The sequence below is a fragment of the Geotrypetes seraphini genome, chromosome 1, assembly GCF_902459505.1.
Source record: "Geotrypetes seraphini chromosome 1, aGeoSer1.1, whole genome shotgun sequence".
NCBI classification, from domain to species: Eukaryota; Metazoa; Chordata; class Amphibia; order Gymnophiona; family Dermophiidae; genus Geotrypetes; species Geotrypetes seraphini.
In genome coordinates, this window is record NC_047084.1 from 312023202 (window position 1) to 312047545 (window position 24344).

Here is a 24344-nt window from a genome sequence, read left to right on the forward strand (position 1 = left end):
AGTTTCTTCGTTTTCGCGGAGCGAAGAAGTCGCATGTGTTTCAATGGCTGTTGAAATTATTTAGTTTGCCTTCCCGCTCGCGTATTTTTTCGAGTTTCTTCTATTTTTTTCCCTTCGGATTCCTTTCATTTGCTTTTCAAAAAAAAAAAACAAAACTCATCGAGTTTTCTTCATTTTTTCAAGCCGGCCCCAGCGGGGCCTGTTGTCACCATACAGTCCTCCGGCTTTGATTTTGCGGAGGCCGTATTTCCATTCATGCCCCCTCAACCGGGCTTTAAGAAGTGCCAGCGGTGTGCACGCACGATCTCTCTCACCGACCCGCACAATTGGTGCCTGCAGTGCTTGGGTCCAGACCATCGGGCTGACACCTGCACCCGCTGTGCTACGCTTAAAAAGCGCACATTGAAAAATCGGCAGATCCAGCAAAATATTTTGTTCGGTACCAGATCTGCCATGGAATCTGCTGCGACGTCGACGGCACCCCAAAAGTCGACACCGACAACGTCGACACCACCGGACCCGTCCTCGGGGTCGTTGTGCCTAGGTAAGCCGGCTAAGAAGCCTTCCACTTCCCTCGAGCGCCCTCCTGCCACGGTTGCGACACCGGCCACCCCGGCACCGCACCGACCCCGCAAACGCTCCGCTCCGATATCGGTGAGTGCCTCATCATCGGCCTCCTCATCGCCGGAGCGTAGAGCGGCACCTCTGGTACCGAAGAAGAAAAAAGCGGTACCGGTGCCCCCTCTGGATGACCGCATCGCGGCCATACTCCAAACACAGTTACAGGAGCAGCTACAGCAACAACTGTTGCCGGCGTTGCTGGCACCGCACCTTCCGGTACAGGACCGGTCCGAGCCTCACACTGTCCCATAGGTGTCGACCCCCTCGGTACCGATTAATACCTCCATGCCGGTGCTCTTGGCTGAAACACCTACAGCGCATACCCGTGCTGCTGCCGACCCTGCCCGGTCCCAGGAACGACATCGGTCTTCCTCACCCGGTACCGCCTCGGTTCGCTCAGGCAACTCTCTCTCAAAGACCCGCCATGCCGAGCCCTCTACACCACTGTCCAAACGTGCACACCCCGACGTTAGAGACCCAGACTTGTGGGAAGATTCCCCACACAGTACCGAAGAGGACGCTTCGTCAACTGACGAAGAACCCTCCATGACCGACACCGTCTCAAAACCAGAGCAATCCTCTTTCTCTAAATTCCTTCGGGAGATGTCAGCAGCTCTTTCCATCCCCTTGAGTCCGACTCTAAAAAATCTCAGGCTTTTCTCGATGCCCTAGACTTTGAGCAACCTCCCAAGGAATTTCTAAAGTTGCCCGTCCACGACATCTTACAGGAAACTTTCTATAAAAACTGGGAGACTCCCCTCACTGTTCCTGGGGCCCCTCGCAAATTGGATAGCTTGTACCGGGTTATTCCAATCCCAGGGTTTGACAAACCTCAATTGCCCCACGAATCCCTCCTGGTGGAATCTACTTTGAAAAAATCTCAGGGTTCCAGTGTATATGCCTCCACCCCTCCTGGCAGAGAGGGTAAAACTATGGATAAATTTGGTAAGCGCCTTTTCCAAAATTCCATGCTAGCCAATAGAGCAAACAATTACACCTTTCACTTCTCCTTCTACATGAAGCATCTGGTGCAACAGCTCTCCTCCTTACAGAAATATCTTCCTGAACGTAAGGTCCCTCTTTTCCAGCAACAAATTTCCAACCTCCTCCAACTCAGGAAGTTTATGGTTCGCTCCATCTACAACTCGTTTGAGCTGACCTCTCGCGCATCTGCCATGGCGGTGGCTATGCGCCGTCTGGCTTGGCTGAGAGTCTCTGACCTAGACATTAACCACCAGGACCGCCTGGCTAATGCACCTTGTCTGGGTGATGAACTCTTCGGAGAGTCCCTGGACTCGACAACCCAGAAACTATCAGCGCATGAGACCAGGTGGGACACTCTACTCAAACCTAAAAAGAAGACCCCGCCTGCTCGCCCCTACAGACAACAGTCTTCTTACCAACGCAGGTTCTCGGCCAGACCTCTCAACCCGCCTCAACAACAGTCTCGCCGTCCTCGCCACCAGCATCAGCCTCAGGCTCGCCCGCAGACTCAGCCTCCCAAGCCTCTTCCTTCATCAAAACCATCTCAACCCTTTTGACTCCTTTCTCCAGAGCATCGCCAGTCTCCCCCCGTCGCTACCTCTCCCTCAACCTATCGGAGGACGTCTTCAACTTTTCCTCAGCCGATGGGAGGTCATCACTTCGGACCAGTGGGTCCTCAACATCATTCGCCACGGCTACTCTCTCAACTTCAGACTCTTCCACCAGACCATCCTCCCGTATAGTCTGCTTCTCACTCCTCCCAAACCCCCCTCCTCCTGAGGGAGGCCCAATCCCTCCTTCTTCTCAATGCTATCGAAAAAGTGCCTCCGGACCAAAGGGGTCAGGGATTCTACTCCCGCTACTTCCTGGTTCCCAAAAAAACAGGAGACCTTCGTCCCATCCTCGATCTCCGGGACCTCAACAAGTGTCTGGTCAAAGAGAAGTTCAGAATGCTCTCCCTAGCCACACTTTACACTCTTCTCTCTCACCAAGACTGGCTATGCTCCCTAGACCTCAAGGAGGCCTACACTCACATCCCAATCCATCCGACTTCACGTCGCTATCTACGGTTTCAGATACAGCACCATCACTATCAGTACAAAGTGCTACCCTTTGGCCTCGCCTCATCACCCAGGGTGTTCACCAAGTGCCTTATTGTGGTGGCGGCCTTCCTCAGGTCTCACGACCTTCAGGTGTTCCCCTACTTGGACGATTGGTTGGTGAAAGCACCTACGTCTCCACTTGTGCTACAAGCCACTCATCACACCATCTCTTTCCTCCATCTCCTAGGGTTCGAGATCAACTACCCCAAGTCGCATCTGCTTCCCACACAGCGACTTCAGTTCATTGGAGCAGTTCTCGACACCACTCTGATGAGGGCATTTCTCCCCTCCGACCGACAACGGACCCTGCTCCACCTCTGTCGTCAAGTGCTCCTTCATCACTCCATCCCTGCCCGACAGATGATGGTCCTCCTCAGCCACATGGCCTCGACGGTCTATGTGCTTCCTCTGGCGCGTCTCCACCTCAGGACACCTCAATGGACTCTTGCCAACCAATGGTCACAGACCTCGGATCTTCTTTCTCATCCCATCTCTGTGACATCATCTCTTCAGCAATCTCTTCAATGGTGGTTGAACTCCTCAAATCTTTCCAGGGGTCTCCTCTTTCATCTACCCCCTCACTCCATGATCATAACCACAGATGCCTCCCCCTATGCGTGGGGAGCTCACCTGGGAGATCTTCGCACCCAGGGACTCTGGACCCCTCAGGAGCGTCAACATCACATCAATTTCCTGGAACTCAGAGCCATGTTCTATGCTCTCAAGGCCTTCCAGCACCTTCTCTATCCTCAGGTTCTGCTCCTGTGCACAGACAACCAAGTCGCCATGTACTACATAAACAAGCAAGGCGGCACCGGATCTCCCCTCCTCTGTCAGGAGGCCATTCGCATCTGGACCTGGGCCACGACCCACAGTCTCTTCCTCAGGGCTGTCTATATCCAGGGCGAACAGAACTCCCTGGCCAACAATCTCAGCCGCATCCTTCAACCTCACGAGTGGACTCTGGATCCTCCCACACTCCGCTCCATCTTTGCTCGTTGGGGCACCCCTCACGTGGACCTCTTTGCAGCTCCTCACAACCATCAGCTGCCCCAGTTCTGTTCCAGACTCTTCTCTCCTCATCGTCTGGCCCCGGATGCATTCCTGCTCGACTGGACGGATCGGTTCCTCTATGCCTTTCCTCCACTGCCTCTAATGTTGCGGACGTTATCCAAACTCCGCAGGGACAGCGCCACCATGATTCTCATCGCTCCTCGGTGGCCTCGCCAACACTGGTTCTCCCTCCTGCTCCAGCTCAGCTCCAGGGAACCCATCCCTCTTCCTGTGTTTCCTACTCTACTTACGCAGCAGCATCAGTCTCTACTACATCCCAATCTATCCTCGCTCCACCTGACAGCTTGGTTTCTCTCGGGCTGACCTCTCCAGAGAATCTGTCTCAGCCTGTCTGTCGTATTTTGGATGCCTCTAGAAAACCGGCTACCCTTCAATGTTACCATCAGAAATGGACCCGGTTCTCCTCTTGGTGTCTTCTACATCACCACGATCCCACCTCATTGGCGGTGGAAACTGTACTGGACTATTTGCTCTCGCTGTCCGACGCTGGCCTCAAGTCTACCTCAATCAGAATCCACCTCAGTGCCATCACTGCGTTTCATGAGCCTATCCTTGGAAAACCTCTCACGGCTCATCCATTGGTTTCCCGGTTCATGAGAGGCCTCTTCAATGTCAAACCACCTCTGAAGCCTCCTCCAGTCGTCTGGGACCTGAATGTGGTTTTATCGGCCCTCATGAAACCCCCGTTTGAGCCCCTCGCCACAACTTCGCTCAAATTTCTTATATGGAAGTTGCTTTTCCTCATTGCCATCACCTCTGCCAGGAGGGTTAGTGGGCTGCATGCACTGGTTGCCGACCCACCTTTCACTGTTTTTCACCATGACAAGGTGGTTCTGCGTACCCATCCTAAATTCCTTCCCAAGGTGGTCTCGGAATTTCACCTCAACCAATCCATTGTGTTGCCTGTCTTTTTCCCTAAGCCTCATTCTCATCCTGGGGAACAGGCGTTGCACATGCTGGACTGTAAGCGTGCCCTTGCCTACTACCTTGACCGTACCAGGGCTCACCGCTCGTCCTCTCAGCTCTTTTTGTCCTTCGACCCTAACCGTCTAGGTCGTCCTGTCTCTAAACGGACGCTTTCCAACTGGCTTGCTGCCTGCATTGCGTTCTGTTATGCTCGGGCCGGTCTTTCCCTGGAAGGTGCTGTCACGGCCCACAGGGTCAGAGCTATGGCTGCTTCTGTGGCTTTCCTCCGTTCCACGCCCATCGAGGAAATCTGCAAGGCTGCCACCTGGTCCTCAGTTCACACGTTCACTACTCACTACTGTCTGGATACCTTCTCCAGACGGGATGGGCACTTCGGCCAATCTGTGTTACACAATCTATTTTCCTGATGGCCAACCATCCCTCCTCCCTCTCTGTTAGCTTGGAGGTCACCCATGTGTTAAGAATATGCTGCCTGCTTGTCCTGGGATAAAGCACAGTTACTTACCGTAACAGGTGTTATCCAGGGACAGCAGGCAGATATTCTTACGTCCCACCCACCTCCCCGGGTTGGCTTCTTAGCTGGCTTATCTTAACTGGGGACCACGCACTCCTCCGTCGGGCATGCGCGGTGCGGCCAACTAGAACTTTCTAGTAAAAAGTGTCCGTACCGGGGCTCCGTCGGTGACGTCACCCATGTGTTAATAATATCTGCCTGCTGTCCCTGGATAACACCTGTTACGGTAAGTAACTGTGCTTTCCTCAAAATCTATGTATTAGGGATTCTAACTTCCTCAAGCAAGATATTTTACTTGCTTGCTATTCTTTCAGAAATCACATAAAACAGTAATGTGTAACAGGTATGACTGCAGGTAGAATTATGTTCTCTCATAAAAGCTTATGTAGTGATTGTAGAGCTTAGCACTGGCTCTGGGGTTCCAAGTTCCAACTAAAATTTTCCAGTGTTGGAAAGCATATATCCTTTCAGTGAGTAAAGACATGATAGAACTTCTGGGAGGAGGGAAAAGGAGAAGGAGAGTTCACCACTATGTGAGACAGCTTTGGATAAAAAAAAAGGAGTTTGGGGACTATTATTTCATTAGTAAATCTTAATCCTTTTTCATGCAGACTCATATGAATTTTGTATGTATTTTATTACAGGTGGAAATATAAACCTCTTGGAGACAGATTCTCTTAGTTCACTTTTAAGGTAATATATAAAGACAAAACATAAAGGAGAAATCTGATCTGAAGAGCAAGGGCTTCCTTCAAAAGCTAATCAAAAAATGCATTATTAGTCCAATAAAAAAAGGTTATCACCTTATCTCCGTTATGTTTTGTTTTATTTCTGTATATTATTATATAGATTCAAAAGCTTTTGTCAGTTAGATAATGTGTCTTTATTAGCCATCTTCTTAAGTTTAATAATGCACATAGCAAAATAAATTTTGACCCAGGATTTGAGCATTTTAAAGGGCAATTTTCAAAAGCATTTCTCCAGGCAACACAGTTCTTTACCTCTGGAAATACACTTTTATAACCCTGCCCAGCTGATATGTGTCTTGGGTTTTGTACTTGCAGTTTGCACGTGCATAAGTTTACCCAGACTGACATGGAGGCAATCTTGCACATAAAAAGTCTTGAGCATATGTGCGTAATTTAATCCAGAAAATATTGTTGAAACAGCTGATTTAAATATAATATTAGAAACAATATGGGATGCGTTTAAAGCTACCATGATAGGGCAGATTATCTCATATGCGGCATATGTTAGGAAGCAGCTTAAAAAGGAATTTTTTAATTTGGAGCAAGGTATAAAGGAATTGGAAGCAAAATTGGCTGAGAAATGGGAACACATTACTTTACAGGCCCTCTTAAAAGCTAAATATAAATATAATGAGATTTCTTCTCAGTTGGCCAGAAAATATTTGTTTACTCAACAAGCTCTGTATTATGGAAACTTGAATAAAGCGGGATGATTACTAGCTAATTACCTTAAAACTAAGAAAAGAAAAGTAAAAATTGTTGCAATTAAGGAAAAGAATGAGAAGAGTGTACCGTAACCCATTCTCAAATTGGAAATATTTTACAACAATTTCTAAATTTTTATAAAGCTTTGTATTCTTCCGAGCTTTATTCTAATAAGGAACAAGATGGGTTAGAATTTTTAAAGTCAATTGAGGGACTGAAAATTCCGGAGCATATAAAGAAGTCTTGAGGAGACTATATCACTTAAAGAATTACAACCAGCTTTGAAGTCCCTAAGAGTTCAATCCGCTCCAGGTGGTGATGGTCTTACTGTAGAGTTTTACAAATCATTTCAAAGTACCCTATTACCATATTTGTTAAATTTATATCAGGCTCAACTGATTAAAGGTTGTATTACAGGTACTATGGCAATATCTTTAACTATAGTTTTACCAAAGCCAAATAAAGATCCCATATTGGTTTCAAATTACAGGTCCATTTCTTTAATCAATGTAGATGGAAAATTACTAGCTAAGTTATTGGCTTTACGTTTGGCTAAGGCTCTCCCTTACATTATTGGTATGCACCAAACAGGGTTTGTTGCTCAGAGACATTCTTCTAATAATACCAGATTGGCTTTTCATATGTTAAATTTAACAAAAGTCATGGATGATGCAGCCTTCTCTGTATCCTTGGATGCAGAGAAAGCCTTTGATCGTGTGGAATGGACCTTCATGCATCAAGCAATGGATTGGTTTGGTATGGTTCCAGATTTATACAAATGATTCAAACTTTGTATAGCTCCCCCTCTGCTAGATTATATATTAATAATACTTTTTCAGAATGTTTTTGTCTGGAGAGGGGAATTAAACAAGGATGTCCATTATCTCCTCTGCTGTTTGATATTGTTCTGGAACCTTTATTATTAGCTATTCAACAGGCAGAGGAGATTCAGGGTATTCCTTACGCAGGCTGGGAATACAAAGTCTCTGCTTATGCAGATGATATTTTGCTTCATTTGAGAAATCCTGAAACTACCATTCCACATTTACTAGAGTTAATAGATAGATTTGGGAAATTTTCAGGATACAAGATAAATTGGAGTAAATCAGAGGTTCTTCCGTTGAATGTGCAATGTCCAAAAGGATTATTTGATAAATTCCCTTTTCTGTGGAAAGCAGAGGGTATAAAACAGGGATCTCAAAGTCCCTCCTTGAGGGCCGCAATCCAGTCGGGTTTTCAGGATTTCCCCAATGAATATGCATTGAAAGCGGTGCATGCACATAGATCTCATGCATATTCATTGGGGAAATCCTGAAAACCCGACTGGATTGCAGCCCTCAAGGAGGGACTTTGAGACCCCTGGTATAAAATATTTAGGTATTTGGATTTTGAATACACTGGAAGAGACGATGAAAGTAAATGAAAAATCTTTATTGCTAAAGGTCTTTGAATTGTGTGAGCAATGGAACCCATTACATCTGTCTTGGTGGGGGAGAGTTCAGACCGTTAAAATGATGATATTGCCTGTGGTTTGCTACCAAATGAGTATGTTACCATTATATTTTCAAGGGTCCTTTTATAAGAAATTAAATAGTATCCTCACTAAATTTATTTGGCTGGGCAAAAATCCAAGAATTGCTCTAGTATCTTTACAAAAGCAGATTGTGGAGGGCGTAGATAGATATAAAAGCCAGCTCTTCTTTATTATGACCTGAATAGCCATCCAGATGATTACACGTAACTGGAAGAGTTACGACTGACTGAATTACACATTTTGGTGGACAAATATTTGTTCCACGTATAAATATGAGACAATGAATGCGGAGTGTTTGAGGTCTAGTATGATATTCAATAAGGTGTGGAGCCCATTGACTGCATATGTTGAATTGCAATGAATGTCAGGTATCTCCCATTTTACAGATTCCTTACACATCCAGGGGGATGGGGGAGGGGAGGGGAAGGTATTTAGTCTTGCTAAAGGTATTTATCTATAATATTGCAATAATATATGCATATGCAGTGTAATAGTTATATGAGAAGGGAGGGAGAAAAAGATTGGTAATGTATTAATTTTGTGTATTTTAAGTGCGTTATGTATAATGCTCATGTTTAATATAGTTGTATTGCACTGTCAAAATTTGAAAATCAATAAAGAATTAAACAAAAAAAAAAGTGCATAGTTGTCATAGGTAATTTTCCAGGCTAAAGTATATGGGGCTCATAATTGAAACAGAAAAATGTCTAAAAACTGGCCTAAATCAGCACTTGGACGATCTAAAAGACAAGTCGTCCAAGTGCAGATAATTGAACCGGGTTTTAGACGTATTTAAAAATGACCCAGGCCTTCACTGAATGACCAGAGCTAAAAGGGGCATGGAGTTTGGGCGGGACATGGCCCGTCCTAGACTTAGTCGTACTGCAAGTATAACCAAAAGTTTAACAACACTGCCAAGACAGAACTTGAACGTTGTGACTTAGGCCATCTAAAACCAGGTCTAAGTCCACAAAAGGTATCCAAAGTATCTAGATAAGCACTGCGACACAAAGTACAGATCCACACACACTGCCCCAGTCATCACTGCCCCCCCCCTAAAAATCGTAAAACCAACTTTACATATCTGCCTTCAGAACATCAGCACCTGGCAGCCTGGCATAGGAAAGCCAGAAGTGGCTTCAGTAGTCTTGGGGGTGGGTTAGTGAACCATGGAGAGGAGGACCCAGGCCCATTAGCCACTCTAATCACTGCATTCATGATGAAAAATGTGCACCCCCAAAACCCCCAAATCCTTTTGTACTGCCATATAAGTGGCTCCTGCAGCCATAAGGGCTATTAGGGTGGTAGATTGGTGGGTCTAGTAGATTCTGGGGGTGTTTTGGGGGGCTCACCATGACCTATAAGAGAGCTGTAGTGAGATATGTATGTGGGACCCTTTTTGTGAAGTTTACAGAAGTAAGGTACTCCACTACTCTGGTGCCATATCTGGGTGTCTAGTCCATCACTTTTCTGGCCTCTCCCATGCCCTTTTTCTAGGTGTTTGTGACTTGGACGAATTTTTGGACGAAATGGGGTATAAAGATGGACGACTTAGCAGTCTGGGCGATCAGACAGCTGGACATACAGTTGGATGATTTTTGAGAAAAAAAATATGCTAGACGTATTTTTCAAAAATATTTGTCATTGCCATTTTATAGTACAAACAAGTTATTTCTAACTGATCATTTCATATTGGTTTCTAACGTAGTGGCACTACTGATTTGGATCCAGCAGAAGAATACAATATGAAGCACAAGAGAAGAGGTGTCGCTCTGATCTTCAACCACGAATGGTTCCACTGGTGCTTAACAATGCCAGAGAGGCGTGGCACGAATGCAGACAAAGATAATCTCATTCGGAGGTAAGATCTGGTCACTGTTAAGCTGTCTCTTAGTGACCATCTCATAGTTAAACCAAAACCTTGCTATACTGTCTTTGCATGGAGTGTTCTGAACATGATTATGTGTTAAGTATCTTTATATCAGTTGTCTCCAATGTGCAATTCTCAAAGTCCTCCCTTGTGGCCTGTGAACGGTTGACTGAAATGCTCTTCAGATCTGGCAAATGTGTTAATTTCAGTCTTGCCCACTTAAATAGTGCCCGCTAAACTCCGCCCACCCTCCAGGTCTGCCCATGCTCCTTAAAACTCGGGTATTTGCGGCGCACGCCTCACCATCATTGCACTGCACCAGCGCACCTGATTGTACTGTTTAGTTAAGTTTTTAAGATTTGTTGTTTTTACTGTTTGTTTTACCTGGCTTTACTTTTATCCTTCTTCAGACTCTCTCACGCTCTAATCGCTGCCGCGAATCGGCGGCCCACTGGACTCCGCCCACCCTCCAGGTCTGCCCATGCTCCTTAAAACTCGGGTATTTGCAGCGCATGCCGAAGGAGCGCACATAAGGAGCAGGACCTGCTCCTTCGTGCGCAACCTGAGGGTGCCACCATTTCTTCCTTAAAATTTAATATAAACGTTCCACTTATCAAACAAACTATACATAAGGTTGTCAGTTTGAATTTCTTAACCCTAGTTAGTCTAGCACTTTTTCTAATTATGGCTCTTAATTTGGATTTACTCTCCTTATCCAATAAAATACCTGTACACTGGGGCACAAGGCCTGAAAACATTAAGCCCCAGATCCATCGTCATTCAGTATTAACTGAAATCCTTCCCTCAGTCTCCCCTAATACTAAAACCTTAAAGGAATCTCTGCAGACATCTCATTCAAGAGGTTCTGCATTTTATCAGGGGCAATTAAATTTAGGACACATCAACTTAAGATCCATTAAAGGAAAATACCATCTAATAAAATAAATTATCCTATCCCATCATTTTCATGTTTTGTGCCTTACGGAAACCTGGTTAAAGGAGGGCGAAGAAGCTTATCTTTCCTTTTGTTGTCCTACAAATTATTCTTAAATCTTTAATCACCGGCACAATCGAAAAGGGGGTGGCCTAGCCATCATCTACTGCAATAACATAGTAAAAACTACTGATTATTCCTCAGGAAATGTAGCAATCAAATTTCTTCAAATCAAAATTAACATTGATCCAAAAATCGATATTTTATTACTATACATGCCCCCTCCCATTAACTTCACTAACTTAACTCTGCTCCAAAACCTAATACAGTGGTGCCTCACACAACGAACTTAATCCGTTCCAGGAGCAAGTTTGTTATGTGAAACGTTCGTTGTGTGAAACGCGTTTTCCCATAACAATACATGTTAAAAAAAATAATTCGTTCTGTAGCATAAAATATGCTAAGATGACATAAAAAAAGATAAATTTTTGGTTATTATTTTTATTTAGATACATCTAAAAACATAATTGTTTTTTAAAACAACACACATTTTTTAAATTTAAAGACAGACTAAGTAGAGTCTAATTTTACAGTGAGAGGGCAGAGTCTCAGCGGCAAAAACTGGGACTTAACTGTTCATTTTTTTTTTTTTCTACCGTGTTTCCCCGATGATAAGGCAGGGCCATCAAATAAGACAGCCCCCCCTTTTTAGAAAAAAATGTAAAATAAGGCACCCCCCCGCAAATAAGCCACCCACCGATACCTGCGCTTACCCGAATCGGGTGGTACGGTGGGTGACTCCGTGTAGTCCCTGGCACCCCCGACACGATCGGGGCAAGAGGGAGCTCAAGCCCTCTTGCCCCCCCGACTCCCCGACACGATCGGGGCAAGAGGGAGCTCAAGCCCTCTTGCCCCCCCCGACTCCCCGACACGATCGGGGCAAGAGGGAGCTCAAGCCCTCTTGCCCCCCCCCGACTCCCCGACACGATCGGGGCAAAAGGGAGCTCAAGCCCTCTTGCCCCCCCGACTCCCCGACACGATCGGGGCAAAAGGGAGCCCAAGCCCTCTTGCCCCGCCGATTCCCCAACTCCCCGACAATATCGGGCCAGGAGGGAGCCCAAGTCCTCCTGGCCACGGCGACCCCCTAACCCCACCCTGCACTACATTACGGGCAGGAGGGATCCCAGGCCCTCCTGCCCTCGACGCAAACCCCCCCTCCCCCCAACGACCGCCCCCCCCCCAAGAACCTCCGACCGACCCCCAGCCGACCCGCGACCCCCCTGGCCGAACCCCACGACACCCCCAACCCCCTTCCCCGTACCTTTCTGTAGTTGGCCGGACAGACAGGAGCCAAACCCGCCTGTCCGGCAGGCAGCCATCGACGGAATGAGGCCGGATTGGCCCATCCGTCCCAAAGCTCCGCCTACTGGTGGGGCCTAAGGCGCCTGGGCCAATCAGAATAGGCCCGGGAGCCTTAGGTCCCTCCTGGGGGCAGGGCCTGAGGCACATGGTCGGGTTGGGCCCATGTGCCTCAGGCCCCGCCCCCAGGAGGGACCTAAGGCTCCCGGGCCTATTATGATTGGCCCAGGCGCCTTAGGCCCCACCAGTAGGCGGAGCTTTGGGACGGATGGGCCAATCCGGCCTCATTCCGTCGATGGCTGCCTGCCGGACAGGCGGGTTTGGCTCCCGTCTGTCCGGCCAACTACAGAAAGGTACGGGGAAGGGGGTTGGGGGTGTCGTGGGGGTCGGCCAGGGGGGTCGCGGGTCGGCTGGGGGTCGGTCGGAGGTTCTTGGGGGGGGGCGGTCGTTGGGGGGAGGGGGGGTTTGCGTCGAGGGCAGGAGGGCCTGGGATCCCTCCTGCCCGTAATGTAGTGCAGGGTGGGGTTAGGGGGTCGCCGTGGCCAGGAGGACTTGGGCTCCCTCCTGGCCCGATATTGTCGGGGAGTTGGGGAATCGGCGGGGCAAGAGGGCTTGGGCTCCCTTTTGCCCCGAACGTGTCGGGGAATCGGCGGGGCAAGAGGGCTTGGGCTCCCTTTTGCCCCGATCGTGTCGGGGAGTCGGGGGGGCAAGAGGGCTTGAGCTCCCTCTTGCCCCGATCGTGTCGGGGAGTCGGGGGGCAAGAGGGCTTGAGCTCCCTCTTGCCCCGATCGTGTCGGGGAGTCGGGGGGGGCAAGAGGGCTTGAGCTCCCTCTTGCCCCGATCGTGTCGGGGAGTCGGGGGGGCAAGAGGGCTTGAGCTCCCTCTTGCCCCGATCGTGTCGGGGAGTCGGGGGGGCAAGAGGGCTTGAGCTCCCTCTTGCCCCAATCGTGTCGGGGAGTCGGGGGGGGCAAGAGGGAACCAGGCGGAGAGAGGGCAGTTAAGCGCAGTGCCTGCGCGGAAGGATGCAGCTCGGGCGACTTCGTTGTGTGAAACGAAGTTCGTTGTACGGATCAAGACATAAAGTTCGTTGTGCGCAGCGTTCGCTGTGCGAGGCGTCCGTTATGCGAGGCACCACTGTATTTGATTTCTGCTCATCATCAGAGTCCCCATTTATCATTGGGGACTTTAACATCCATTTTGATGAACCTACAAATTCTTTTACTAAAGAAATTACATCATTTACTAAATCCCTAAATCTTCAACCTATTATCCAGGATCCAACACACTCAGCTGGCCACATTTTAGATATGATTTTAGTCCCATCATCATCAGTTTTTTCTTACTCTGATATCTTAAACATTTCAATTCCATGGTCAGATCACCATCTCATTCATATGAGACTGAATTAAAAAAAACAATCAACAACTGTTACGCAACCAAAAAAGATTTCCTACCGCGATTACTCAAAATTAGAATTAGCAAATATTCCAACATATATTAACCCTGAGATCGTTAATCTACACACTGACTCTCTTGAGGAACAACTTAAATCCTGGAACTCAGCCATTCAAAACTTATTGGATAAAGAAGCCCCTATTATAAATAAAATCATTTCACCTCGTAAAATCCAAAATCCTTGGTTTACTCAAGAATTGTATTTATTCAAAATACAATTAAGATCACTCGAAAGAAAATGGCGTAAAAACAAAACGGCTGAAAATTTAAAGTTTTATAAAGATCATGCATCATTATACAAGACAAAAATCAATCAGACCAAAAGAAAGTATTACTCCAACAAAATATCAAAGGCTAAAAATCCATTTATTCTTTATTCCATCTTAAAATCTATTGTTCCTACTTCCCAGAAGGACAATAATAATAAAAACCCACCAGCTCAAGATCTCGCCAACCATTTTCTTAAAAAAATCAGAGATATTCGCCAAAACTTTGATCAGTTAGTGTCAGATGACTCTACAGACAATTCTCACAATACCTATCTTCCCACCGCTAAATGTTCCACCTTTAACATACCTTCTCTAGAACATATTGAAAATCTCCTCCAAAGAATTAACATCAAGGGATCACGATCAGAAATTATTCCTCCAATAATTCTGGAAAAAAATTTTTCTTACTTAGGCCTCTTTATTCACTCCTTCATTTTAAAAAGTCTTAGTACAGGTTTTGTGCCATTATCTTGGAAAAATGCAATAATTTCACCTATATTGAAGGATCGGACAATTAGTTCTGAGGAAGTTTCAAATTACCGTCCTATCGCTAACATCCCATTTCTGACCAAATTAACCGAAAGAGTATTCTTTGAACAATTGTCTGACTTCGCTGAATCCACCAACGTTTTACATCCAAATCAAACTGGTTTTAGAAAATATCACAGCACAGAATACTCATTGATCGGGCTTACAACAAATATAAACTATCACCTAGATCACCATAATTCTGTTATATTTTTTTCCTTGGACCTATCGGCTGCATTCGATACGATAGACCATGCTGTACTCTTAGATAGACTAAAATCTATTGGTGTTTGCGATCAGGTCTTACAATGGTTCGTTTCTTTTTTAGCAAACAGACAATATACAGTCCATTTCAACAATACAAGTTCAAAATCTTACTCCCTTAGCTATGGAATCCCTCAAGGATCTATACTATCTCCTTTACTGTTTAACATTTTTCTTTCACCATTACTAAGTTTATGCCAATCTTTCGGCTTTTCTTCATACACTTATGCAGATGACATTCAGCTGTTTCACCCTTTAAATCCTGAACATACAGAAGAAATCTCCCAGATCAACAAAAAACTTGATATTATTAAAAATTGGCTTGCGGAAAATAGATTAGCATTAAATATCCTTAAAACAAAAGCAATACTTTTTACATGGAAACAAGGAACAAAGCTAGCTACTCCTTTTATCATCAATAATATTCATATAGATTTAGTTTCTTCATTAAAAATACTTGGGGTTGTGATTGATGAAAATTTTTCCTATCATGAACATATTAGCAACACTGTCAAATCTTGCCTCTATAGATTGCGAATGATCCATTCAATTTCTAAATTTCTTGAACCTAAATCTTTAAATATTCTATTACATTCACTGATTATAACAAAGCTTGATTATTGTAATGCATTATTAATTAATATTACACAAAAAGAAAAAAAAACGGTTACAAATAATTCAAAATATTGCAGTCAAACTTTTATACAATGGTAAAAAGTATGACCATGTAACTCCTTATATGATCGAGTCGCATTGGCTCCCTATTACTCATTGCATTACATATAAAATTTTGTTGTTAACATTTAAAACTCTATCCACAAATGAACCATCATTTATAAATCGGATGCTTATCCCACACAATTTATCACGTTCTCTTCGTTCTTTAGCACAAGGATTAATGACAGTCCCTTCTTTAAAAATGGTAGGTACCAGACGTCATGATATGTTTTCAATTGTGGCCCCCCAGACTTGGAACTCTTTGCCACAATACATAAGAAATGAAAAGGAACTCAGTCTTTTTAAAAATAAATTAAAAACTTTCCTTTTTAAAGATGCTTTTAATCTTTAAAATAAATACTTTTATTACATTAGTTAAGTCATCCCTCCTTTTTAAAGATGCTTTTAATCTTTAAAATAAATACTTTTATTACATTAGTTAAGTCATCCCTCCTTATGTTTTTTCCTTGAATGTTCCCTTTTTTCTTCTCGAAACATCTATTATGTAACTTTTCCCCTTTTATCATTATGTGTCTTGGTGTTTTGTCTGTTTATGAGTCTGTTTTTTACCTTTTACTTGATATTATTAATATGTTTTTTTAAAATGCTTATGTATTTTATTGTAAATCGCTTAGTAAATTATGGATAAGCGATTCATCAAATGAATAAATAAACATAAACAAACATAAACATTACATGTCTTTAAAAAAAGATTGCTGTAGGCCAGGCATGTATGTAGGGCAGGCATAGGACCCACTATTCTTATGCTATATGGGGCTGATTCTCAAACCACACCTCACGATTTTAGGCAGCGGTAGGTGTCCTACTTGCCGTCCAGCAGCCAATCAGGATGCACTTTTTTAAAAAAAATTCAAAATTTTTATTGGCATTTAATAATACAGAACAAAATATCAGGTAAAAAGAACTAAACATAAAATACCTCAACAGCAGGAATACAAGTTAGTATCCAATGTCTGAGCAAGAGTCATCATGCGGTAACATTAAATAGAATCACATTTTTAGAAAAAAAAATGCTGCCAAGGAAGGATGCCTGCGAGGAAGGCATCTGTGGTGTGTCTATGGAGACATGCAGCCAAGCTTAAACCATGCCCAATGCAGGGCGTGGTGTCACCCAGAAGTGGCCTTGGGTGGGCTTAAGCTTCGGTACGCATCTCAATAGAGGGGAAACAGACACCTTAAATGTAGGCCTGCAAAATACTGGCAGACCCAATTCTGAATAGGATGCCACTACATGATTGGCAGCTGCCGATACAGGTGTCCTATACAGAATCAGGCCCTATATGTGTAAGTACATAAGCCCTTAGGATAGGTCAAAGGTCAGGAATCATATTTAAATGCATGTGCAGGCAAAGTTTCTTCATTTTTTGGTTCCACTTCACTGTGCAACAGAGGTTTGGGGCATGAATTGTAGTGGGTGTTCTATAGTGATTTGAGGTCGTTGAATTCATAAATGACCTTAATTTTTCGGTATAACCCTCTGATTTTTGGCCAGAGAGAATTATAATGCAAAAATTAACATTTTTGCTATATTTTCTAATGCGTGGAGTAAATGTTATAACAATCTGAAATATAAAAATAGTTGGCCTCAAATTAGATTTTTAAGCTAAAGTATTAATTTTAATGATGTAATAATGTATTATATAATTAAATTATTATGGGTGAGGAGGCGGAGCTGGAATATGCAGTTCTCTGTAGGCCTATTGCATCATCAGCAATGTGTTGTGTTGCATCATCAGCAATTTTCAAGCTTCATCAGCACAGTTGAGATTAAATTGTAGATTTTGTATCAGGATATTAATATATAATGGTAACCACAAAATTTTTTTTTACAAAACCCAACAAAGCACATTGTACGCAGAGAAAATGTTAATTATCATTTATATTCTGGGTTTTTTTTCAAAGAGATCAAGGCAGATGACTTTAAAATATTCAAGGTCACCTCAGTAACAACTATAGAAAAATAGACAAATATAGTGCAAAATATAGACAGAAGATATAAATTCTCAAAACTGACACATTTTGATCACTAAATTGAAAATAAAATCATTTTTCCTACTTTTGTTGTCATGATTTCATGAGTCTTTGGTTGCAATTCCTTCTGACTGTTCATCCATTATTTCTTTCTTTCTGCCTCCTGCACACTTCCTCTCCAACCAACATCTCTCTCTCTCTCTCTGTCCCTCCATGAGTCCAACTTTTCTTCCTCTCTCCTTCACCCCCACTGGCAACATGTCTCCCTCTCTCTCACTGTCCTCTCATTTCCTCCCTTGCTGCAAAGATAGTGGGGAAAGAGAGAGAGAGAGAGAGATCCAGGGTGCATCTCTCCCACTCCCTCTACTGCCACATCCAACATTTCTCTCTCTCTTATCCCTCAGATCATGTGCAGCATTTTTCACCACTGCCTACCAGCCCTATGCCCATTTCTCCTTCTATCACCCGTCTCCAGTACAATGCCACATCTCCCTCCATCAGTATGTCCAACTTTCCTCCCCCTTGCATCCCCTTTAATCTATCCCTCTGTTTCCTCTCTGCCACCATATCCAACATTTCTCCCTCATCCTTCTATTTCCCATGCATCTCTATCTCACTCCTCTCTCTCTATGCCCTTCTCCTCTTTCTTCCTTTCCCCATGTGCACCATCTCTTTCCCTCTCACTCCACACACTCATGCCCAACAATTCTCCCTTTCTATTCCCTCCCTCCTATGTCTCAAGTTAGTGCCCCCTTCCTCCCTCCCTCCCTTCTGTGTCCCATGTTCATGCCTTGCCCTTCCTTCTGTGTCCCGAGTTTGTGCCCCTTCCAGCCTTTCTCCCAAAATTGTGCCCCTCCCATGCCCAGTGCGCTCCTCCCCACCCTCCTTTCTCCCTTTGTTCCAGATCATGTTCCCTCTCTCCCTTACTTGCTTGAGATAACATAAGAACATAAGCATTGCCTCTGCCAAGTCAGACCATAGGTCCATCACGCCCAGCAGTCCGCTCCCGCGGCGGCCCCCCAAGTCAATGACCTGTAGTGATCTATTACTCAAGGGCATTTTGTATTGTATAGTAACCCTCTAATTATACCCCTGGATTCCCTTTCCCTTCAGGAACTCGTCCAATCCTTTTTTGAAACCCAAAATCGTACTCTGCTCAACCACCTCCTCTGGAAGCACATTCCAGATGTCCACCACCCTCTGGGTGAAGAAGAACTTCCTAGCATTTGTTCTAAACCTATCTCCCCTCAATTTTTTTGAGTGCCCTCTAGTTTTTGTTGCCCCCGCCAGTCTGAAGAATCTGTTTCACTCTACCTTCACCATACCCTTCATGATCTTATAAGTTTCTATCATATCCCCTCTAAGTCTCCACTTTTCCAGGGAAAAGAGCCCCAGCTTCTCCGCATATGAGAGGTTTTCCATGCCCTTTATCATTTTTGTTGCTCTTCTCTGGACCCTCTCGAGTATCGCCATATCTTTGTTTAGGTATGGCGACCAGTCCTGGACACAGTATTCCAGATGCGGTCGCACCATTGCCCTGTACAGCGGGAGGATAACTTCCTTGGTTCTGGTAGTGATACCTTTTTTGATAATGCCCAACATTCTGTTCGCCTTTTTTGAGGCCGCTGCGCATTGTGCTGCCGGTTTCATTGTTTTATCCACCAAAACCCCCAAGTCCTTTTCTAGGTTGCCTTTTCCCAATGTCATCCCCCCGATTGTGTAATTATACATCGGGTTCCCTTTCCCTATGTGCATAACTTTACATTTCTCCACATTGAAGCTCAACTGCCATTTATTCATCCACTCAGTCAGTTTGTTCAGGTCCCTTTGGAGTTCTTTACATTCCTCAACAGATCTAACCGTACCGGAGAGTTTTGTGTCATCCGCAAATTTTACAACTTCACACTTTGTCCCTTTTTCCAAGTCATTAATAAATATATTGAATAGCAGTGGTCCCAGCACTGACTCTTGTGGGATGCCACTTGTGACCCCTTTCCAGTCAGAATAGTGTCCCTTTATTCCTACCCTCTGTTTCCTATTTGCCAGCCAGTTTCTGATCCATCTGTGTATTTCCCCTTCCACCCCGTGGTTCCACAGTTTCTTTGGAAGACGCTCATGAAGTACCATGTCGAAGGCTTTCTGGAAGTCCAGGTATACTATGTCTATGGGGTCACCTTTGTCCAAATGTTCGCTTATCCCCTCGAAGAAGTGCAGGAGGTTTGTTTGGCAAGATCTTCCAGTACAGAAACCATGCTGGCTTGTTCTCATCAGCTTATTTTTTTCTATGTGCTCACTGATACTGTTCTTGATTAATGATTTGGCCATCTTTCCCGGAACTGAGGTTAAGCTGACCGGTCTATAATTCCCCGGGTCGCCTCTGGATCCCTTCTTGAAGATAGGTGTAACATTTGCTATCCTCCAGTCTTCTGGTATTACCCCTGTTTTCAGGGATAGGTTGCAAATCTGCTGCAATAACTCCGCTATTTCGTCTCTAAGTTCTTTTAGTATTCATGGGTGAATTCCGTCCGGGCTGTCCAGCTAGGCTCTTCCTTCTGCCTTCAGCGGCACTTGTTGCAGGGATGCGCGGGCAGCAGTTCACACACTGCACGTGACTGACCCACAAGCCTTTCCTCTGACATCAGCAAGAAGGTTTCTGGGTAAGCCATGCGCAGCATTAAAGAACTGCTGATGCGCCCTTGCAACAAATGCCACTGAAGACAGGGAGGAACAGCCCACCTGGAAGGAGGTAACTGGGATCCTCTGCTGATCCAGAAGGCTTTCCTCCAAAGTCAGATCTGACATCAGAGGGAAGCTTTCTGGGTTGGCTTTGGTGGAGTGAGGTGGGCAGGAAGGAGGGCATGGGATCCTCGGTGGTGGTAGCAGCTTCGGTGGAGAGGGGCAGGCAATAATGCGAATAAAGAGAGCATGGGATGCTCGGCAGCGACAGCCAAAGTGCATACTCCTAAGGGTACGCTTACTGTGTGTTGGGAAATACTGTTCTAAACCATCAATAGATTCTAGTTTTTGTGTGATTTCTAGCTACCCTATATAGAGCTGTAAAGTTTGCATTGTAATACTGAAGTGTGTTTTCTCTGCTCCTTAGGCTGAGAGAGCTAGGTTTTGAAGTGTCATGGTTTGATAATCTCCGAGCCGAAGAGGTGCTTCAAAAACTTCATACAGGTATGCATCTTGCTACTTACCTGGATATACATTTCAATCCACTTATAAGAATAATGCACTTGCCAATTTGGAGGCAAGCCATGAACTGGCGTGCCTTGTCATGTCTTATAGGAGGCTGTTGCACGCTGTTCATGGAAAGCATAACCTGCGTTATCATAATGTGCTAATGTGCAATGCTACTAGCAACAGTTTTAATCAGGGTTTTGATTATGTTTCTGTGCTTGTCAGTGTTGTAGAGTGCACCGATCCAATCACAAATCCAGAAGAACATCTCAAAGCAACTTTGCATACTATAATGTGATTATTTGATTAAGGGCTCCTTTTACTAAGCTGCGCTAGCAGTTTTAGCACACGCTGCAGATTAGTGCGTGCTAATCCCGCGCTATGCGCCAGAAACTAATGCCAGCTCAATGTTAGCGTCTAGCGTGCGCGGCAGCTTAGTAAAAGGAGCCCTAAGTCACACTAAAAGACCCCACCAAACTAACCTTTTCTTTTGGCCAGACGAAATGAGGCGGGCCCGCCCCTTCCCGGCCCATCCCGCCAAAGCCTAAGGCCTGGACCAATCAGGCCTAAGGCATAGCGGGTCCGCCCATCCCCACTAAGTCAGGTTTTCTTTCACCATTATTGAAACCTCTCTTTCGGGACTCCCTAAATATCCTGTTTCAATAGTATCTTCAAGGATACTCCATACCGAACCCTCTGGCTTTCCCACCCTCCCATCTTAGTTTAAGAAGCCTGGTTCCATCCCAGTTAAGGTGAAGTCTGTCCTTTTGGAATAGGCTAACCTTTCCCAGAAGGTTGTCTAGTTCCTCATAAATCTAAATCCCTCATACTTGCATCATTGTCTCAACCAAGCATTGAGACTTTAGATCTCTGCCTTTCTCTTGCATCCTGCATGTGGAACAGGGAACATTTCTGAAAATGCTTCCCTGGAGGATATAAATTAATAGAATATCTTGAGCTGTTTGGTCCACTTTGATTTTTATCTGTTGTCTTAGAATGGGGGGAGGGGAGCCAAGTGATCAAAGTAGCAGGCTCTGAATCAAAGAGACCAGGGTTCAAATCCTATTGGCACTTCTTGTGATCTTGGGCAATCCACTTAACTCTCCATTGCCTGCAGTACAGACATAGATTATAAGCCCTACAGGGACAGGGAAATATCTGATATACCTGAATATAACTTGACTTGAACTACCACTGGAAAAGCATGCACTAACTACTATTAAAAAAAAAAAAAAAAAAAAATCAATGTCTTGTGTTACTATGTTTTGCTTTGCACTTCCCAGCATCAACAGAAGACCACTCTGACGCTGACTGCTTCCTGTGTGTATTCCTAAGCCACGGGGAAGACAATCATATTTATGCTTTCGATGCAAAAATTGAAATTAATATGATAACCAATATGTTCAAAGGAGACAAGTGCCCGAGTTTAGTAGGAAAACCCAAAATATTCATTGTTCAGGTAAGATACATTTGAATGTTCTGGAAGTGAGAGCATTGTGATTGTGTTTTATGCTGTTGAAACCAGACTCTCTAACGGTACAATTCATTCTCTTCACCTTTCAAAAAAGAACGTTTGTTTGTGACACCATTAGTGCTGGGATAAACTATTCATAGTAGGGTAAGTTTCTAGTCAGCAGATAAAGGAGAAGAACCAGACCTGTAGACATAAGGAAAAACACACAGGAGTAATAGGAATGACCAAGAAGATGAGACTGAGGGGAACAGAGTTGGATTTTGCAATAAATGTTTTGGTGTTCTGATTCCAATGATTGGCATGGCCATGTTCTGCAATATTTGCATGCATCAGGGGTCCAATACCAAATTCAGGTCTTGAAAAAGCAACAATAATTTTTGTATGGACATTCAAATGATGGTAGTTTTACAGAGAGAGAAGAAAACTTTTTTGCAATAGTGTTAGCAAGGAAGACGTGTCCCTTAGCAGAAGATTCTTGTCACAATAAAATAGCGGAATGTTTCCAATAGCAATTCAGGAAGAGCAATAAGGACTTCTTAACCAGCCTCTTGATGAAGCTCTTAATTGGGTGTCAGGTCAAAAGCGCGCCGGGACAAAGGCGCGAGCAGACAATTGAGCGCAGCGCGGAGGCGCACGCCGAAGAAAATTACTGTTTTTAGGGCTCCGACGGGGGGAGGGGTGTGGGGGGGAACCCCCCCCACTTTACTTAATAAAGATTGTGCCGCGTTGTGGGGGCGTTGTGGGGGGTTGTAGCCCCCCACATTTTACTGAAAACTTCACTTTTTAATCTAATCTAATCCTTAGGTTTGTATACCGCATCATCTCCACGTTCGTAGAGCTCGACGCGGTTTACAGTAGGAGAAATAGGAAGGAACTACAGCAGAGGGTTAGAGGTAGAAGTGTGAAGAAAATTTAGAGGACTTGGGATGCCAAGATATAAAAGTTTCCTTGAGTCCTAAGTTGGAGGGAGACTTACATTTTTTGAGAAAAGCCAGGTTTTCAGATGTTTGCGGAAAACTTGGAGAGAGTTCAAGTTCCGAAGAGGGGAGGTAAGGTTGTTCCAGAGCTCAAGGTTTGAGGAATTCCAAGAAAGAGGGATAAAGGGAGGGAGGATACCATATAGGATTTTGAAAGTTAAACAGGCACATTTATAGTGGACCCTGGCGATTATCGGAAGCCAGTGGAGCTTGGCCAGGAGCGGGGAGACATGGTCAAATTTACTTTTAGCGAAAATGAGCTTGGCCGCAGCATTCTGAATCCGTTGGAGTCTGTGAAGGTTTTTCTTAGTTAGGCTTAAGTAGATAGAGTTGCAATAGTCCAATCTGGAGAGGATGACGGATTGGACAAGGAGGGAAAAATGTTTTTGATGGAAGCAGGATCTAACTTTCCTCAGCATGTGAAGGCTGAAAAAGCAATTTTTTACCAAGGATTGGAGGTGGTCATTGAAGGACAATGTGGAATCAATAATGATGCCCAAGACCTTGCTCGAGAACTCAAGCTGCAGAGAGGAGCCAGAGGGTAGTGGGATGGAGGTGGGTAGGTGATCTAGTTTTGGACCGAGCCAAAGAAATCTTGTTTTGGACTCATTCAATTTCATTTGCACAGTGTGGGCCCAGGATTGTAGGTTCATTATACAAGAGGATATGTTCTTAGACAGGTCGGTGAGGTTCGAATCGGTCTCGAGGAGGACGAGGATGTCGTCTGCATAAGTGTAAATTGTTTCAAGGGGGGATAAATGGAGGAGTTTTAGGGAGGACATATAGATGTTGAAAAGGATAGGGGATAGTGGATAGCCTTGCGGGACTCCACAATTCGGTTTCCAGGGGGAGGATGAGGTGCCATTCATGTTAACAATGTAAGAACGAGAGCAGAGGAATTTAGAGAACCAACCTAGGACTGTGGAGTTGATACCTATCTCAGAGAGTTGGTAAACAAGAATATCATGGTGAACAACATCGAAAGCAGCGGAAAGGTCAAATTGTAGGACGGCGAACTTGTTTCGAGAGTGAAGTTGTTGAACCCTTGAAATCAGGGAAGACAGTAGGGATTCGGTGCTGAAGTTAGGATGAAAGCCATATTGATAGGGTA

General features: G+C 44.7%; 1 protein-coding gene across 2 annotated transcripts in view; it reads left to right on the top strand.

Moving 5' to 3' along the window:
- CASP6 (caspase 6) overlaps positions 1–24344 on the top strand; it is an 82349-nt gene that overhangs the window by 26923 nt on the left and 31082 nt on the right. For both annotated transcript variants that reach the window (XM_033956128.1, XM_033956137.1), the window contains exons 3-6: positions 5868–5916; positions 9920–10072; positions 20703–20779; positions 22066–22241. In XM_033956128.1, the coding sequence (XP_033812019.1) occupies positions 5868–5916; positions 9920–10072; positions 20703–20779; positions 22066–22241 (455 nt within the window). The remainder of the gene's footprint in view (positions 1–5867; positions 5917–9919; positions 10073–20702; positions 20780–22065; positions 22242–24344) is intronic.